Here is a 15,409-nt window from a genome sequence, read left to right on the forward strand (position 1 = left end):
GATCCAGTCATTCCACTACCTGCAATAAAACCTCTTACCCCCCTATACTCAGTAGCTGGCTGCGGACGTTGTCAAGTCCTGCACTCTTGGTGTCAGTATGTCTGAAGGTGTTTGCTGCTCTCTCCACATCAGTATCGAACGCTGGAGAAACTATGGTCTTTACGCTTATCTCATTTATCTGTACAGTCAAATCATGATTATCACATCTTAGATAAAAACCGTTAAGTTCATTAGACATGCGTTTATCTGAATGAAAACCATCCGAAGCGACCTCTCTGTTGCCCTCATTCTGTGATACTATCATAGTTCTCATTCTGTTCCAGGCTGAGCTCGCCCTCAGTCTTGTACCTTAGTTTAGCCTCCTTTATTTCAGCCCTCAAGTCACACAATACTTTTTTTTCAATGACAGTTTTGAGGTACTTGTACTTTAATAATTCGATGTTATGCTGCTTTGTAGTTCTGTGCTACATTTCACTGGTAAATATTTTACTTTTTAAAAAGGACTGTGTCGAGCAGGATAGAGCCCCTGCCATGTTTTAATTATATTTCCCAAAGTAATTGTGTTTACATTCTTTCTTTCGCATTGCGATATAGAGCGACAATGTGAAGGTTTCCCATGTCTCGCTAATGAAAAGGAAGACTACGGAGTGCAATTATTAACTGCAAAGTAATGATGTTTACATTCTGTGATTCGTGGCGTGATGCAGAGCGAGGATCATGGCGAGCAGAGGGTTTGTCTGTGTTTACTGTCTGGTGTGACTGAGAATGCTCAAATTACTGAGCCATTCTTCAACTTCCTTGATGTTGTCTTCACTATCAACAACATGGAAACTTGTTTCAAGCGGACCAGGCTCCAGCTGGCATCTAAACAGCCAAGGACGTGCACATCAGCTCTGGTAGCTATAATTGCTAATTGCGTGGGCTCTGTTGTCATCCAGCTTTATTCCATTTATAGCTACTATACTAACTTGCTCGCTACTATTGTAGCTGCTTTGCAGATTAAGATTCAACAACATATGATCATCTTACATAATTGCTTAATTCTTATAGATTCAATATATACTAGACATAAACACCCTGAAGGATGCAGCTTGTTAGCTTAGCTTAGCACAAAGACCGGAAGCAAGCCTGGATCAGTATGTTGTCAGGAAAAAGTGCACAGTAAGAGCTTGGTCTTGGTACCATCAAGACCTTGTTTTTCGTACTTTCTCTGTTCTTTTTATAACTTCTTTCCCTCCCTTACTTTCTCCTGTCCTCTATCGTAACAACACCCTTTTCAAAGCTAACTGAAGATGGAGGGGAAATTATTCTCCCCTTTCCCAGAAAATTGTATGTCTTTCTCCTGGGGGAAAGGTTCCCCGTCATTACCTTGAGAGCGGAAAGTTCACTCAGGGAAGATGTCTCTGTGTTATTTATTCGGTCCACTCGCACAAACACACACTGGCATTTCCTCAAACACACACATGACGCAAAAAAACACACACACGAGAAATCAAAGACACATTAATGCTTATGGACACACCGCAGAGAATGTCTGTCTGTTTTCTGGCTTGAAAAATACCTCTGGGCTATGTGATGGAGGACCTGTGAGGAGGATCCAAGAGCTTAACATAACACAGAAGAACCAAGCCACCTGGCTTTAATGCTGCGAGCGTTTTTCATGAGCTCCGTGGACAACACATGCTGGTAAATGGACTTCCTGTTCCCAGGAAAACACCCTGTATCAGTCGACAGAGGAAATACTCTATATTCTTAAGAACTCAGGTGCAAACAAGCAACACACGCTCTGCTTGTTGTCACTGAAATCAATTTTCACCATTGATTTTAGCTTATAAAGTTACCTAATTAGAAGCAAATGACACCACTGAACCAATAGACTGAGATGTTGACATTGCATGTGTAATCCTAAGTGATGTGTCATTTTAACTTGAAATCCTTCACCAATCATTTAGCCCCAGGGGTGAGAGTCTAACTAACATGCAGATAGCTGTTACTTATTAAAATGGAAGCATTAATGGAAAGGACAGGTCTTTCTAATGCTAATAGGAACATAGGAAACCCTACTGATTCCTCTCACTAAATCATCTATCAATCAATCAAGCAGCTTCAGTCATGAAAAGAAGTCACAAGAAAGAACAGCAGTTATTGCAATCAATCACGATGTATGTCCTGAACTGAATGTCACAGTGCCGTGCGGGTTGAGGACGGAGGTGAAAAATCTTCTCTCCTGCTCTTCCTCGCTTACAGAACTGCTAAGAAACTGACACTTCCCCTCCTGTCACCACAGGTGAAATCGAATCCAATTACGGCAATAAGTACCTGCTTAAGTAGCCTGCTCCTCAAGCTCGTTGAATTCATCCATCATGTGGGGGGGGGGGATAAAGGGTTAAGCCCTCCCACACTAAACCTAAACGCCATGGACCCTACGCTCTCATCGCTGACTCAGACAGCTGAAATGAGAGAATATATATCGCCTTTAAGGATGACCACAGCGAATCAATTCCAGCAGTTTGACTGAAAGAGGAATGCTTTAGAAACAGGACATTATCTGAGGAGTGCCCGTAAAAGAGTTTTCAAGTCCAGAGAGTCATTTGTGAAGATGAGGTTTATGCTACATTAGCGTGTTGTTACGCTACGTGTAATAATACGGCTGAATACTGGGCCTCCATTTGAAATGACAGTCTCGCTTGACTCAGGATGTGGAGCAGGTGTTTCAAAGATTGGTTTTCTTATATAATATGAGTCACGCAAGTGCAATTAATCACCTCTACTGTCACATCATCGCCTCAAAATTATATCAAAACCTTCATTAAATAAAATCTGGTTAAAAGCAGAACTGTGTTTCAGCTAAAAACTCACCATAAACTGACACAAGCACAACGGATGACTGGCATGGATGAAGTAATAGCAAGGCAGAAGTTTTCCTCATCCTCACAGGCTCTCACTCATACTGCTCCCTCACCTTATACAGATTTGATCACTGCTCTTTCATCCATGATCGGAGATCAAGTGAGTACTACACTTGCTTTATATGTGACAAGCAGAACTGTGGCTAATTTTTGTGTAATTCTGTGTGTAATTGTGTCATTTGCTCTCACTTCAACTGCCATCCTCACGGGGGACGGAGGCTTTGTTGCATTTAAAGTGATACTGAATAGCTTTGCTCAAGATGCATGAAATGGCTAAATGTGAATGGAATAGAAGTGAAGCTGCATCTTGGCCAGTGGCCAGAACTGGTTAAATACGTCTGGAGCTTTGCGATTACCGTGAATGTTTTATTGAAATACAGTATGTAGCCAGTCTGATTGAGTTTGAAATTGCTGACTTTGTGCTACATTTTCTGCAGGAAAGCAACACAGATCCTCAACATTTGGCTTGACCAGTGAAATGACATTAAATGGCATGCATTTCTTGGAGGCACAGATGCAGAAAAAGTCTCTTTGCTTGACTTAAACTTCAATCAGTAGAACCACACACATTAGCAAATTGACAGAATTGGACAGCAACAAGTCCAGCAGTAAATCAGCCTTTTGTCAGATCACTTCTTTGCCGCTACTGCTTCCAGAGCCTCTGCATCACAGCATATGTCTGCCTGCACAGCATGTAGCAGCAGCATAGCACCCTACTGTATCCCGCAGTTATAATTCAGAGAAATTAAATCTTACCAGGCAGTTACACTATCAAGCAGTCTGACTGCACTGCTTTAATTTGCAAACAAAACACAAATGTTTTTTGGGTAAGCAAAAGTACGCACAATATCTCAAGCCTTACTGCTGTTCCGATGATTCGGAGCGCAGATTTTGTTTGAGCAGCAAAGAATGATCTTTAATTTGTTGATATCTTGTGCCGTCACTCGTTTCCTGAAAGAATAATGTGTGTTGATGTGCTTCCACGACAGAGTTCAGGGCAAACTGCTGCTTAACAACGTCAGAGGCCTATCATGTTACTGTGAAGGGTCGTGGAAATGATCAGTGTGTCAAGCAGTGAGGATAATTAGGATCAACAGGGGCAAACTGGGAGTTATTTAGTCTGGAACGTCAACACCAACAGCCATATAAGCTCTGTATTTGTTCTCAAAATGACATGCTTTTGAACGTGCAGCTGCTGCTCTCCGATTCTTAATGATTGCTCTGAGTTTGCAGCAAGTGTTTTGCATAATTTCAATCTTGATACAATGCCACCAAGCCTGGACAACAACAATGGGAACCTGAAGCCGAAAGGTCAGACAGATCAGGGACATTTGTGATATCAGTTCAAAACTGTTTTGAAAGCTGTTTAAATAAGAATTTGGAAAGGTACAATAAAAACGATGCTATTGCAGAAATCTGACACTGGACTTGGCAACCCTCTACATGTCACCATCCATCAAACTCTGGCTTGGATAAAGGCAGACTCATGCGATGTGAACACAACCTGATAAAACCTATTACAGCCCTCACACCTGCCAACACATGCAGTACAATAAGACACCACCAGGTGCCGTCCTCCTTTGACATGATTACACCGTCGTCACTTACCTTGGCGATTTGGACACACCAGTTGAGCAGCAGCTGCGATCCGATGTTGTCCTTGTGCTCGTGCACATAGTCGAGGAGGCAGCCGTGGGGCATGAGCTGCGTGACCAGCTGGATGGTGGGGCTCAGGCAGACGCCCAGCAGACGCACCAGGTGGGGGTGCTCCATGCTGGCCATGATCAGGGCCTCCTGGGTGAGAGGGGGGAGAAGGACAAAAGAGGGACTAAGGGGACTGTTGCAATACTCTCAAACTTCTGAAGCCAAGAGAAGAACGTCTTTCTCTGAGTTAGAAACTGCTCAGTGGCTCAAGAGCAGATTTTACTGACCATTAGGAAAATTATTCAAATGAAGGGACATTAATGCTTAAGGATGCATATGTTTGGGGTCATGTTTGCTCAGTTGACAGGTTTCTACGGCCTACTCACTGCGACGGTTGCCACGTATACAGTCCAACTTGGCTTTGGTCAGATTCACTGCTTTTGCTCAAATGTTCCTGCCTCCAAAAAGGAATGAGAAGCTGGCACTGGGCGGTAAACTAAAACTAAAAGGCTGTAAAAATCCCCAGTCATGCTCTGGTATTTTGGCATTTTGGCTTGTGACCCCTTACAATAAAGTAATGTCTGCTTGTGACCCCCTTCATCACACCAGTGTGGATATGAGTTTTGAGCACTAAAGCAAAAAAAAAAGATTTTCAGGACCTCTGAGGAGTCCATCTCTCAGGTTAGGAGCCACTGGTATAAAGGTATATTAGATTCTGTTTTTACAGTAGGATTCAGTGTCTGTCCATGCATCTATTATCCATGGATAACACTGCACTGTATTCCAAAGACTTCCAAGTGGAGGTGGAGTTAGATGCATAAATTAAGACTTGTGGGATGATGACTATATCTGCATGCACAGCATCTGTCCGCCGAGTATTCTCACTGCGAGAGAAAATCCTGCAGAAACCTTCTTCAAAGCTGCACAAAGCAGCCTTCTTCATCTATATTTTAACACATAGAGGTTCTTAAATGTTGCACCAACACAATCAAGAACTGTGAGTCATTCAGGCTTATAATTCCCGCCGTTGTCTAATACATAGTCGCTGTGCGTCTCGTTTCATGAGCTACTTCTCAGTTTTCTGTCTTGATTGATTTGGTGTGTAAATGCTGTCTCTGGCTTCCCCTCTCATCTCTCTCTGCAGCAGATGGACGTAGAGGTTCGAACAGTTGGGACTCAATGTTGGATAATTGTTATTGCGGAGCTGCAAGCAGAAGGATGTGTGGTGGTGATGAAGTGTTATGATGGCGAGGGCTGATTCTCGTGCATTACGGCAGAGCAGAAGCTGCACTCAGAGCCATTGCTTAAAAACACTCACTTCAGTCGTCGGTCTCATCTCCTATTGCCTCCTTCTCTCTCTCGCTCATTCGCACACTCTCACATGCGGACACACTCTCTTGGCAGCTCTCAAAAACCACTCACGCTCACACACTCAAGGACACACACACACACACACACACACACTCGCCGTCACTATCTCTGCGTACAGCAAATGGTCGAGGAGGTGTATATCCAGGCTTGGCCCCAGGGCAGCTGATAGATGGATGAGGTGCCTTTTTAAATTTAGATGCTAAAGAATGAGCTTAGAGGGAGAGTGGTGGTGGTGTGGGTGTGAGTAGATTAATTCTAAACAGGAGGGGGGCCATAGGCCATAGAGGGGCTTTTGGCACCATCAGTGGCCTGATTTAAACAGAGCCTCATGGCCCAAAGTAGTGCCACTACATCGCCACTTCATAAAACCACCTGCCTCCCCCTGCAACTGCTCCATGTTATACAACTCCAGCCACACCGAGTGCACCTCACACCTCGGGATCAAGAGAGGAAGAAAAAGGGAGCGAGGAAGGAGGACATCTGTGTGTGGAAACAGAAAGGAGGAGAGAGCCCTTTTATTCTCACTCTGTGATCCCAAAAGACCCGGGAGTCGTAAACTATGTCGGGCTAAATTCTTGCTCTTGCTTTCTACTCCCGGGGCAAGTGTTACAAGGACTTGGTGTGTGTGTGTGTGTGTGTGTGTGTGTGTGTGTGTGTGTGTGTGTGTGTGTGTGTGTGTGTGTGTGTGCATGACCGTGTGTGCACGAATGTGTGTGTGTGTTTTGGTTTCCCTCTCATCTCCCTGAGCGCTGACCTCGATTACTGCCGCCTGACCCTCCCTCCTCATCTAACTCACTCGCTCTCTTTCCCTCACACACACACACACACACACACGCACACACGCAGGAATATGCACCAGTTCTGCAGGGCTTTGCCAGTCTATCACCCGGTGTGTGTGTGTGCTCGTGCGTGTGTGTGCGTGCGTGTGTGTGTGTGTGTTTGTACCAAAACATATTAAATTAGTGTATTATTAGGCCTTTGCATTTCACACATTGCTAACTCACATATTTGCCAACACAAGCAAATCAGCCTGCATCCCTCACATGCGCGGCCACCACTACATAGGGAACCTTTTGTTGTCAAGTGAGCTCTGTTTGGTTATGTGTGTGTGTGTGTGTGTGTGTGTGTGTGTGTGTATGTGTGTGTGTGCATGTGGATTTTCGGAGTGTGTTTAGAGCTGGCACTCTAGTGGCTAGTATCCCAGTGGTGAGGCGTGAGCCTGCCTTTAGATTGCTGTTTAACAAGCCGGCAGACAGAGCATATTGGCTCTGGATGGACAGAGACCCCCGCTGGGAGAAACAGAGGGAGAGGAGAGGGAAGGGAGGAGATGGGGGAGGTAGAGGGAGGATGCAGGCACAGGAGAGGAAAGGAGAAATTGGGCAGAAAGGGAAAAAGAAGGTGGAATCACAGCCTCGTTGCCACACTTTTGCATTCATAAGAAGGAATTATTAAACCTAAACTATTAAATTTGTGAATAACTGGTGTCCAGTCAACAGTTTTTCAGATTTCTCTTTCATAATGGGGAAATATTTTTGGGCCAGATTAGACTTTTTGCTTCCAGTACAGCCACTGGCCATTGGAGCCTGCCTCCATGCATTGAATCCCACTTTCTTCATACATCCAAGAAACTGGTAATATAAACTCATGACTTCTTGCATGTTTTTCACAAAAAAACACATCCAGAATGAGGACAGGCTTTATTGTGAAAAACCACAGGAAGTTGATAATTCTAGCACAGTTAGCAAACGTAAAGATGACTCAATAAAGGTAAATTAATATTTGATTTGTTGGAATGTTTTGTTGGGAAGTTCGACATAAACTGTAAGACTGAATCTCTGACATATAAGGTTGTAACTAACAATGATTTTAATCATTAATTAATCAGATGATTATTTTTTCAGTTTATTCGTCTAGCAAATGTCAGAAAATACTGAAAAATACAAAGTCAAAAACTCTTCACTGGCGCTCCAGTTGGCTTGTTTTGTCCAACCAATATTCTAAAACCCAAGATAATCACAGTCTGAGCTGGAACCAGTGAATTCTGGGCACTTTTGCTTGTAAAATGACCCTAACAACTGTTCCATTAACAAAATAGTTGATTAACTTCCAGTCCTTCAACTAAAACTGTCCAAGCAGAGAGGGAACTGATGTTTAATTATAGGAACAACAATGAAAATACAGGGCCATGCTCAGGTGAGGTGGTTAGTTAAATGAAGATTTAAACAGGTAAATGTCTGACATCCAAAATAATATGAAGACAAACTACTCTCCTGCAAAACTCATAGTTGAGAAACCCTTACTGTGTGAAAAGTGGAGAGTGGAAGGAGGAGAGAGGAGAAAGGTGACAAAGATAAGGTGGGAACTCTAGCTTACCCCCATGCTCCTCTTCTTCTCCCCTTCTATCACTCCTGGATTCCAATAAAGCCATATCTCATAAACAAGTGCTGTTTTTTTTAATAGAGTCTCGTTCAATACATGCCTGGCTGTACAGCGGAGTGCGGTTCACTTTATTACTGGCTCTGACTGAGGTGGTACTCTCATAAGAATTTACCGCCGAATGCACAATCCCACAAAGTGACAGGCTCGGCCATCTCTGTGACAAGGCTAAGGCTTTAACAGCTCACACACCTGAACACACACACACGGACCAAAACAGACACAAACTGTTGCAATATAAATACTCACGTCCATGAACTCCACATTGGCTTTAGGGCCGGTGGCCTCGTTGAGGATTTTAATGGCCACGGGGATCTTCACTGTCTCACCTTCTGGGACCCAGATGCCCTGAAATATACAAGCAATCACCATAAATGCACTGCACTAAGTCTCAATAAACACGGTGATTTTGATGGCTGCTGCTTATGTTTTAATGGCGTCTACTGTCCCGCTAACCTTCCTCTGCAGGTTGGTGTTTGCACCTGCACCGACTCTATTCCTGAGGCCGAGTCTGTGCTCTCGTGACCTGCTTGTCACTGTAAAAAAATGATTTATTACTCGACCTGTTCTCAGGTGAGTCTGAACACCTTCAATAAAGTCGTGGGAAAAGAGAATTAAAACGAGGAAATATTAAAGTCTTATTTACTTTATGGGGCCTAAAGTCAACCACCTGCTACAGGCAAGGAGCTGTGCATAATAATATGGCTATAAATTGATGGTAGACTATGTATGCAGATTAAGTGTAATAAAATATAGCTATAAAAAGAACAACAAGCCCGGCAGTAGTGGTATTGAGAGGAATGGTGGTGGGGAAATAGAGTATTTATTCAATGGGTTTGCTGAGTTTCGCGGTGATATGAATAATTTTGCCAAGGGCAGTGAATCTGGCAAACAAACAGCATTTTCAGTTCCAGGTCCTTGAACCGCCCTAGGCTCATGTCTGTCAGGAAACATTGCTACAAAGGGAAATATTTATGCTTATTGTTTAGGTTGTCAAGAAGGGTTGTTTTACTGGTGGGAGGGCAGCTTCCGTTGAAAGAAACTTTGTGCTCGAGTATCTTGTTCGCCATTTAGCTGATCCACTGATGTTTGATTGATGATCCGGAGGCTGCGCATTTGAGCGAGGCCTGGTTTGTGAATTATGTACACACACACACACACACACACACACACACACACACACACATACATAAACAGGCTCTTACATATGCAGACACACACGCTGACCTTGTAGACGGTTCCAAAAGCTCCTGAACCCAGAATCTTGACCCTCTTCAGCTCCGTCTCTTTCAGGATCCGCAGCTGAGCCTGGTTAGGGGCCGTTCCACTGGGGGTCAGCACCTCCACCAGCTGACAACACACACACACACACACAAACATAAACATTTAGAGTATTTCCCCACTAACCACTTCCTTTTTATAGGTAATAGTGCCAAAAACATGAGTCCTTCCTCACAGCTACTTCTTTTATTGTGAAAATACTAAAAGCCTAAAGCTTGCCTTTCTTTTGCTCCGAGTCTAAATATTTTCATCCTCCTGCTCTTGAAACCCTGAATAGTAAAAACATTTAAGAGGTGTTGGGGGAGTGCAGCAGGGTGAGGCCGCTTTGTTTAAAATAATAAGAAATAAACTACGCTTGGATAGAAGATTTAAGGTAACACCAAGCTTTTTGTTTTTCTATAGCAAATAAATACACAGCCAAAACCAGACATGATTTTGCAATATACACACACACACACATTTATGACAGGCAAATAATTTGGGGGTGTGAATGAGAAGTTTTCAGCGTGTCCACCACTAAACAAATCACAGTCCGGTGTCAGCTACTATCACAGCCGACAAAGAGTAGCAGCTCACCAGCTGTGCACATACAAAACAATTTCCAATCCGAGGTTATGACGAGCCTCCTCCACGCTGCCTGGCTGCCAGGAACAGCTGACACTGAGCAGCATCCCAGCAGCTGGCCGGCCACCCGCCTCAACCGCTAGCCGCTCAACAAAGCCTCGGTTAGTGAATATAAAGAGCGGTGGCTGGCACCTGTAACCGAGCTGTGAAGAGATCTGAGCCAGAGGGAAGGAAGAGCCACACACACGTGCACAGACACACGCACGCACACAGATATACACATACATATAACACCTAAATTCAGCCAGACAGCATATAGTGCATATCTCACAACAATAACACATGCATGATGTACAGATTCAAACATCAAATCAAAAGCAAAGATGAAGGAACACACAGAACATATCAGACCACAAAACACACACACACACATACACACACAGAAGAAGTCAATGTCTCCGATCAATACATGTCTTAATGAGCCTATCAGCCTATCGGGTCTCACATTCGCTGTGGTTTATCAGCAGCATAATCACCCGGCTCAACCATGGCCATCAAACAATATAATGAGACCATATATCAGTCGGTCAGCCATACAAGCACTTACTCAATGTGATATAAAACCATCAGCACAATAGGGCCGGCGATTGCACCGCCAGGCCGGTCCACAGAATGGATGACATTGCCCGCAGCATGGCAATGACACGTCGTTTAATGGCTATTGTTATGGCCGGGCCGGAGGGCGTGGTGTAAGCCCGCTGAGATATCACTGCAGGAAGTGAGTTAGCAGACGGAGCAGGGGAAGGGAGGATGAGGGATAAATACCAGGGGAAGTGAGTGAGATGACAGAAGTAGCACTGAGTGACTGTGTGATAGATCTTAACCCGCTTATTTCATCCAATGTGTCCTGAAATCTTGTTTACAAAAGTACAATTCCATGACATCTGGGCAAACTATCCACTGAGGAAGACCATGTGATGTCATCAAAAGCTACTAAATGGACCTTGAGGTGAAATTGGCCCACGGTCAAGTGACAGCATCTCTCCTGCATTAAAAAAAATAAGCCATAAATGCAGAATATTAAACTCTTTTGTTTCTCTTTCCCCAGTGTGTTTAAGGCTGAAGCTAACTTAATCATTTGGCAATTCCACATGAGAGAAAAAGCAACACTGGCAGCAAATATTCAAGACATTTATTGGACAATAATTGTGCCAAAAATAACAAGGATTCTGTCTTGGTATCAGTTTCTTTAAAAAAAATATTCATTATGAAAGGCTTGTAAGTAGCTCCTGCTATCATTAACGGCTAATTGATAGAGGTTTAGAGCATTAGTATTAAGCCAGTAGCTGTCGGGCATATTAATTTAGTCCACTTGTGTCACTACACTGAGGTTTTTTAAGTCTCATTTGAATACACAAAAAAATAAACAACTTCTTGTTACTATTATTATTATCCAATATCTGTTTATGACAAATTTATACCTTATCCTGTAACTGCATAGATTCACTATTGACTTGTTGTGCTATTTCAGTTTCTCATCAAAAGTTCACTTATTTGCAATTTGTCTGTATTACTTTTATTATTCTATTTTCTTATCTGCCTCTTTGGGCATCATTATCTTTTGCTTCATGCCTGATTTGTGTGACTTGATGTTACATCCATATATTTTTGGGAGCTGGCAGATTATTTTGCAGACAACCCCTCAATTCTTTCATATTCTTTGACAGTATTTAGACCATCCCATGACACTAAAACTCTCAACTGTATCCAGTGAGGTGGGTTTAGTGACTCTTTAGGGCAAGGTGATCTAGGTTGATTGGTAGAGGTACAGCAAATGGACATCATCATTAAAACCAATCAAAAAACACAGAAACTCTGGCTGACTTTCTTCCTGCCGACAAGAAGGACAAGCTTTGGTCGCATCCATCATATCAGCCTGGGGAAAGAGCCTTATTTGCATCAGTGTGTTTTGTGCATACACTGCATGGATAACATGAGAACAAGTCACATTGTAGGTCGAGAGAAATAGAGTGATTCGGAAAGAGAGAGCAGAGATGAGGCGTAGGGAGGTGGCGACAGAGCCCTAATAAGAGCAGATGGTAACAGGCTGTAGTTGTTATTGTTCCATTAGGATAAAGCTGGACTGGACTGATGAAGGGAAGTGAAGAGGGGAGGAGAAGAGGAGAGGGAAGGAGTGGAGAGGGGAGGTCTATTAAATGAGATGCAGACCCATGGCCTAGAAAATTCTCTTGAGCTAGTTCGGACTCACACACACTCTCCACGACACTTTATTTACCAGCTAATAATCCACCATGCCTTTGCCAAATGAGCTTCAGTGGTGGCGTGGTGGAGAGGATTCGGATTCTTCATTGGACAAATAAGCAGTATGTTCAAGCCTTGGGCTAGAATACATTCACAGAATTATTGTGTATTGAATAAGTAAACAGTGTCCTCAAACATAAACTTGTTCTGCAAACCCTCGGGTGTACGCTTTAATGTTCACATTACCCATATAAAACGCTGCATTTGTTGCGCTGCGTAATTGAAATCAGGTGGAACAAGATTGCCGTGCCTAACAGCCACCACATTGTGGGGAACCAGTACTGGTATCTTGAAGTTATTCTACTTTCTTCTCTGCCCACATCTGATTAGCTCTTGATTAAGAGCAGGAAAAGATGGAAACTATGCAGCGCTGGGGCTCTGCAGGGCCAGGAGGGGGCATCACTGTTTGATACACTCAGATAGATAGATAAGCGATAGCCAAATGATCTAAACCAATTTTTTTGAGGTAACACCATAAGGGAGAGCACCCAGAATGTCTATAATAACCCCTCATTGCACAGGAAAAGAAAGTTGCCATGACGTTGGTTTGTAAAAATAAAGATTTTGAGTTTCTTGCCTCTTTTAAAGGTGACATATCCTGATGTATCCAGCATCAATAGACAGTTTTAACTATATGCTTTGCTTCCTCGTCTGGTGGGACATTATTTAGAGACCAAATATGAAATGAGATCAAATAAAATGCGAACCAATCTGTCTAAAGTCTAAATCTGAGCCAACTATAAAGATGATTCTCTGACGTTCCATGATTACTGAACAGATTTTGTAACTGTTTTTTTTAATTTTTATGGCTGAACCTGTACATCAAACAGAAAAGTTGTACTTTTCTGTTTGATGTACAGGTTCAAGACGGCTTATTTGGTGTCTTTTGAATCACTGAGATCTTAAGTTGAATATGACATAAGGTTGAGTTTGTTTGAACAATGCCTGGCTGCACTACATTCATTTGTAATGATGTCTCGTGAGTCTGTTCAGTCAGCCTGCCCTGGGGTAAACAATGGGAGCTGTCCAGCTCTCCCCAATGCTGAAATTCTTATAAGATAGCAGAGGCCAGCACGAAAGCAGTGTGAGAGCTATCCACAGCCTGTGGTGCTGAAACACTCACACGGCGCATGTCTGTACAAAGCAGCTTGAAGAGGACCTTGGGGGCAGGGGGAGGAACAGAGGGCGATTCCAAGCGCATTAGTCCTGCTTCATTGGGCTGGGGTCAAAGTTCAAGGCCTGGGGTCGTGCTGCAACAGTGAGGGGACTCTGCTGTTTGTGCTGTCTCTCCCTGCGAAAAGCAATTTGTTTTCAGGGGCTTCTTCAAAAGGCACCACAGTGTGAGACAGGCTTTTTTATATTAGCCTCTATATTTCTCTCAAGGTGAGAGAGAGAGAGAGAGAGAGAGGGAAAAACAAAAACAGAAAGAGAGAGTTAAAATGATAGAAGAATAAAGTGTCTGCTCGCAAGGGAGACAGATAAAGAGAGATACAGACATGAAAATGGAGAACAAAAAGAGAAGAAGGAGGTGAAGACGCGAGAAAAGACATAGACAGAGAATAGTAAAACAAAGAAAACAATGAAGAAATGAAACAGCAGTGTGTTTTGCAAGTCAACACAGTGCAACAGTGATATGGAAATGCTAGCTGAGTGCTCAGATCACGTTTTGACAGCGCGTACTGGAGGCATCTTTTTCCTGTCTGATACAAGAGGTGAGCTCTGTGTTTAAAAAGCTAAGGCAGATAGGGAGAAAGAGAGAAGGTGGATAGGGGGTGGGGGTGGGGGAGTCCCTGAGCCTTCGCTGTCCCCAAATCCCTCACCCAGACAAGCTTGATCTCCATTCACAGACACAGACTCAGCTCTGTTATTCGTTTGAATAGAGAATCCACATTCACCAGCCGCGCTAAGCCTATCGCGCGGTTTCATCAGCCAGAAAAGAGCCTCTGGAAGGTGTGATACAGACTGCAAGGAGTGCAGGTTTTTTTAGCATGCTGGGTGGGTGAGAGTGGAGAACAACATTCAGAGGGAAAGTGAACAGGGGAAAGAGGAGTATCTGTGTGTATGCTCAAAGTATGCGCACAGGAAATATTCAAGGGAGGGATTTAAATTCAAGTGAGGTGAAGAAACAGACACCTTATGAAATGAGCGCTGGCAACAAAATCAACAGCATTATGCGTCCTGTAAGCATACGACCACCTCTGAATTTTCACTTAATGCAAATATATACTAGTATTTTGGATTGAAACCCTTCAAATGATGGCTATAGATTACACGTTCACCTCTCTGCAGGCACAACATCATAACTGTCAGGTCATTCTTTTAGTTGTTGATTTTTTTTCTTCATCATCCAGCTAATGCTCTTACACACAGTGACCTACAAAGACCGAGCAGGGTCAGTGTCATGCTTAGGACCATTGCAACATGGCTACTAATGTGCATGCATGTGGGCCATTGTGGGGATTGAACCCATGACCTACACTTATTGAGCAGTCTGTTTAACCTGTAGGCCAACCTGCCACAGGCGATAAAGATTTTATTATGTCTAATTACTTTTAGACCCAATTAAGTCTCCACAGAGAATGGAAAAATTGACTCAGCTGGTTATATTTCATGTTTTCCTGGTGGAGTATTGAGCCAAGCTTTGCAGGAGCAAAAATCAGTCTCAGGACAACTTTATAAAAGGAGATGCAAAAGGGGCAAAGAGGATCTCCCTCCGGCCTGATCCTCTCCGGCCCCTCCTTCTCCATGACAGTACATTAGCGAATCTACTTGGGCCGAAGCCTCCCCTCCCGGTCAAGAGGCTGTCGGAACAGGGCTCGGTTGATTAAGATGGATGTGCGTGGCCGAGATGAGGCAGAAACTGCCCATGGCCGCCCTCCTCC

The 15,409-nt window shown here is 43.5% G+C and overlaps 1 protein-coding gene across 1 annotated transcript in view; it reads right to left on the bottom strand.

Annotated features, from left to right (window-relative positions):
• The window catches only part of LOC111233771 (receptor tyrosine-protein kinase erbB-4-like), a 110,391-nt gene that overhangs the window by 22,432 nt on the left and 72,550 nt on the right, over nucleotides 1-15,409 (bottom strand). Inside the window, exons 18-20 of the mRNA XM_022761663.1 lie at nucleotides 9,588-9,710; nucleotides 8,610-8,708; nucleotides 4,518-4,703 (exon numbers count right to left, since the gene is read on the bottom strand). Coding sequence (XP_022617384.1) covers nucleotides 4,518-4,703; nucleotides 8,610-8,708; nucleotides 9,588-9,710 — 408 coding nt within the window. The remainder of the gene's footprint in view (nucleotides 1-4,517; nucleotides 4,704-8,609; nucleotides 8,709-9,587; nucleotides 9,711-15,409) is intronic.

Source organism: Seriola dumerili, unplaced genomic scaffold (genome assembly GCF_002260705.1).
Source record: "Seriola dumerili isolate Sdu_G_001 unplaced genomic scaffold, Sdu_1.0 BDQW01000019.1, whole genome shotgun sequence".
NCBI classification, from domain to species: domain Eukaryota; kingdom Metazoa; phylum Chordata; class Actinopteri; order Carangiformes; family Carangidae; genus Seriola; species Seriola dumerili.